Genomic DNA, 2,375 nt, shown 5'->3' with positions numbered 1-2,375 from the left:
CAATCGTGGCATGTGTATCCATTGAAGCACCAGGAAAGAGACTGTTTCGATGTTCTCGGCCAAAGATGACCTTATGAAGATCATTCATACGTGATGATTATGAGGATGATGATGAAAAATACCAGGGATCGACACGCTCTAAACCCTAACGACCTCGGCATGCTATATGCGAGACATGCTTATGATGCAAATCGCAGAGTAAAAATTGTGTTCGACGAAAATTTGGTGTAAGCAATAAATGAGTGTCAAGAGCAGCACTTAATTACAAAAAAATTGACAAAATGCCCAGTGTTCCTTTTGCATCAGGAGAGAACCCACCTTTTCACTCGGCTGCGTTTTCCAACCGAGGTGAATATCAAACATTTTGTTCCACTTCATACTTTGGTCGAAGATAAAAACCACTTTAACGGGAAAAGGTTGTGTATCATCCCATATTAATGCACACTGCACGCCATTGGCACGCAGTGTCTTGGCATGGCATATTAAAATCGAAGCATGCAGGGTTAAGGAACTAGCACATTTTTACTTGCTGCCATTTTGTTCTTAGAATGCCGGGAATCGCCTGGCCCAATCAATCAATGGCCACATACTACCAGAATGCACATACGTGCACCTAGAAAGCCGGTCTTCGTCATCAATGCCGACAAAGACATGGTCCTTTCAGTGGCCTCGGCCCATATTTTTGAGGTTGATCGCCGGTCAGGAGGTCGAGTTGCAGGGGGGGGATCGCCGCACAACACGATAGAATACACCATGAGACAAGACCCCCGAAGGACAGTCGCCGGCATGCTCACACTGGTTTGCTGATTACATAAAAACCCCAGGAGCAGGATGAAAGCAACTCGCGGAGACACGGGAAGTGCTTCCTCCGACAAGGCGGCGCTGTCTCCACCAGCCTCTCGACCCTCCTCCTCCTCCATCCCTGACTCCAGTACTCTATCTCAACACCTTCTCTCCCACTTTTCGGACTCTCCGCTTGGGAGCAACGAAGGGAACACGACGAATTCGACACATGCTGGCCTGGCGTCGTCAATCTGGCCACTTCTCCTTCCAAGTACCTTTTTTTTCATAACCCTCTTTGGTATCCAACCCATCCTATCCCAGTTTCTCATTCAGGTAAGAGGACAAAATTTCCAACGATCCCGAACAATCTTTTTATCCTTACTCAAGGACTATGATTATTTCTTTCGGGCAATATCCTTCCCCCCCGACCTTCTGAAAAGCTACGTTTGCTTTTCTTATCCTCCTCTACCTCCTCCCTTCCCACGGGACCTCGTCCTGAATTTCTCGCAGCTAGAATGTGACAGATTAGGCGCTTCTGATTGCGACAGTGCTAACATTAGCGGGACGGCAGCATTGACGATGAAAGTACGTGTTCCTCTCCCCTTCTCGGTTTTCCCGCATTTTACCGTGGAGTGCATGTCTGGCTTTTGCCTTTCAAAGATCCTTTCTCTCCTTTTCAAGCGCTCGACAATTTCTTATTCCTTTCTTTCCCTCCTCATCCCCTTCTCAGTACCTGTACGCACTTGAATTCGCCAGCGCCACCCTGACGATCGGAACGCTGGGTGCCTTCTCCGACTATATGGGCCGCAGGAAAGTCCTCCTCATCAGCTCCTGCGGACAGTTCCTTTACCTCTTGCTCTTCCTCCTTGCCCTCACACACTCCTCCTCCTCATCCTCCACCCCGTCCGCCGCGCCCTCATCCCCCTCCTCTTCCTCGTCCTACCGGGCTGCCCGCATTTGCCTCTTCGTGGCCACTTTCGTGAATGGACTGACGGGCTCATACGGCACTTATTTGTCGGGCGTGTATGCCTATGCAGCAGGTACGTCTCTCTCCGTTAGTGTCCTCCTGCTCTTTTTCTCCTTTATTATGGGGGGTTCCCCTCCTCCCCCGCCTTTCCCTCCCTCCTTTGGGCCTCTGAGGCGTGAGATTGGCCAGCTTTAGGGTCCTGATACCAGGGAACGAAGAGGCCATAAACGACTTGCTCGCCCTCTCGAACGCACCCACATGTCAACCAATTTAAAAAATGTAAGCAATCGAAAATCTTTCAAATATCCAAACATGCGAACATCCACCTGCACGTCAACGCGGGTGCAGATCTGACCAAGCGAAAACCGACGGATCGGGGCGTCATTTTTGCGAAAATCGTGGGCTGCCTTGCCCTTGGCAACACGGCGGGACCTTTCTTGTCCGGGCTCTTACTGAACGGAGCGGGCTTCTTTCTGCCTCTGGTGGTTCATGCGATCATGGCTGGATTGACGCTGGTGTTGATAGGTGAGTCTTGGGGAAGGGATGGGGGGATTGTAGAGTGCTGGTTCGGGCCGTAGCTATTGAGTACTGCCTGTGAGGATGATGAAGATGGGGGGGTTGGGGC

The 2,375-nt window shown here is 50.6% G+C and overlaps 1 protein-coding gene across 1 annotated transcript; it reads left to right on the top strand.

Moving 5' to 3' along the window:
• Positions 1 to 1,012: 1,012 nt before the first annotated feature.
• On the top strand, positions 1,013 to 2,348 carry NGA_0101300 (uncharacterized protein; the record flags this gene model as incomplete). The annotated part of the gene is made up of 5 exons (XM_005855063.1): positions 1,013 to 1,054; positions 1,294 to 1,368; positions 1,514 to 1,823; positions 2,099 to 2,275; positions 2,329 to 2,348. 5 exons carry the CDS (start codon positions 1,013 to 1,015, stop codon positions 2,346 to 2,348), a joined length of 624 nt encoding a protein of 207 aa, XP_005855125.1.
• Between the last annotated feature and the right edge of the window lie 27 nt (positions 2,349 to 2,375).

Source organism: Nannochloropsis gaditana (genome assembly GCF_000240725.1).
Source record: "Nannochloropsis gaditana CCMP526 unplaced genomic scaffold scaffold301, whole genome shotgun sequence".
Taxonomy (NCBI): domain Eukaryota; class Eustigmatophyceae; order Eustigmatales; family Monodopsidaceae; genus Microchloropsis; species Microchloropsis gaditana.
The sequence above is the reverse complement of the archived record's forward strand: the minus strand, read 5'-3'. Positions and strand labels throughout refer to the sequence as shown.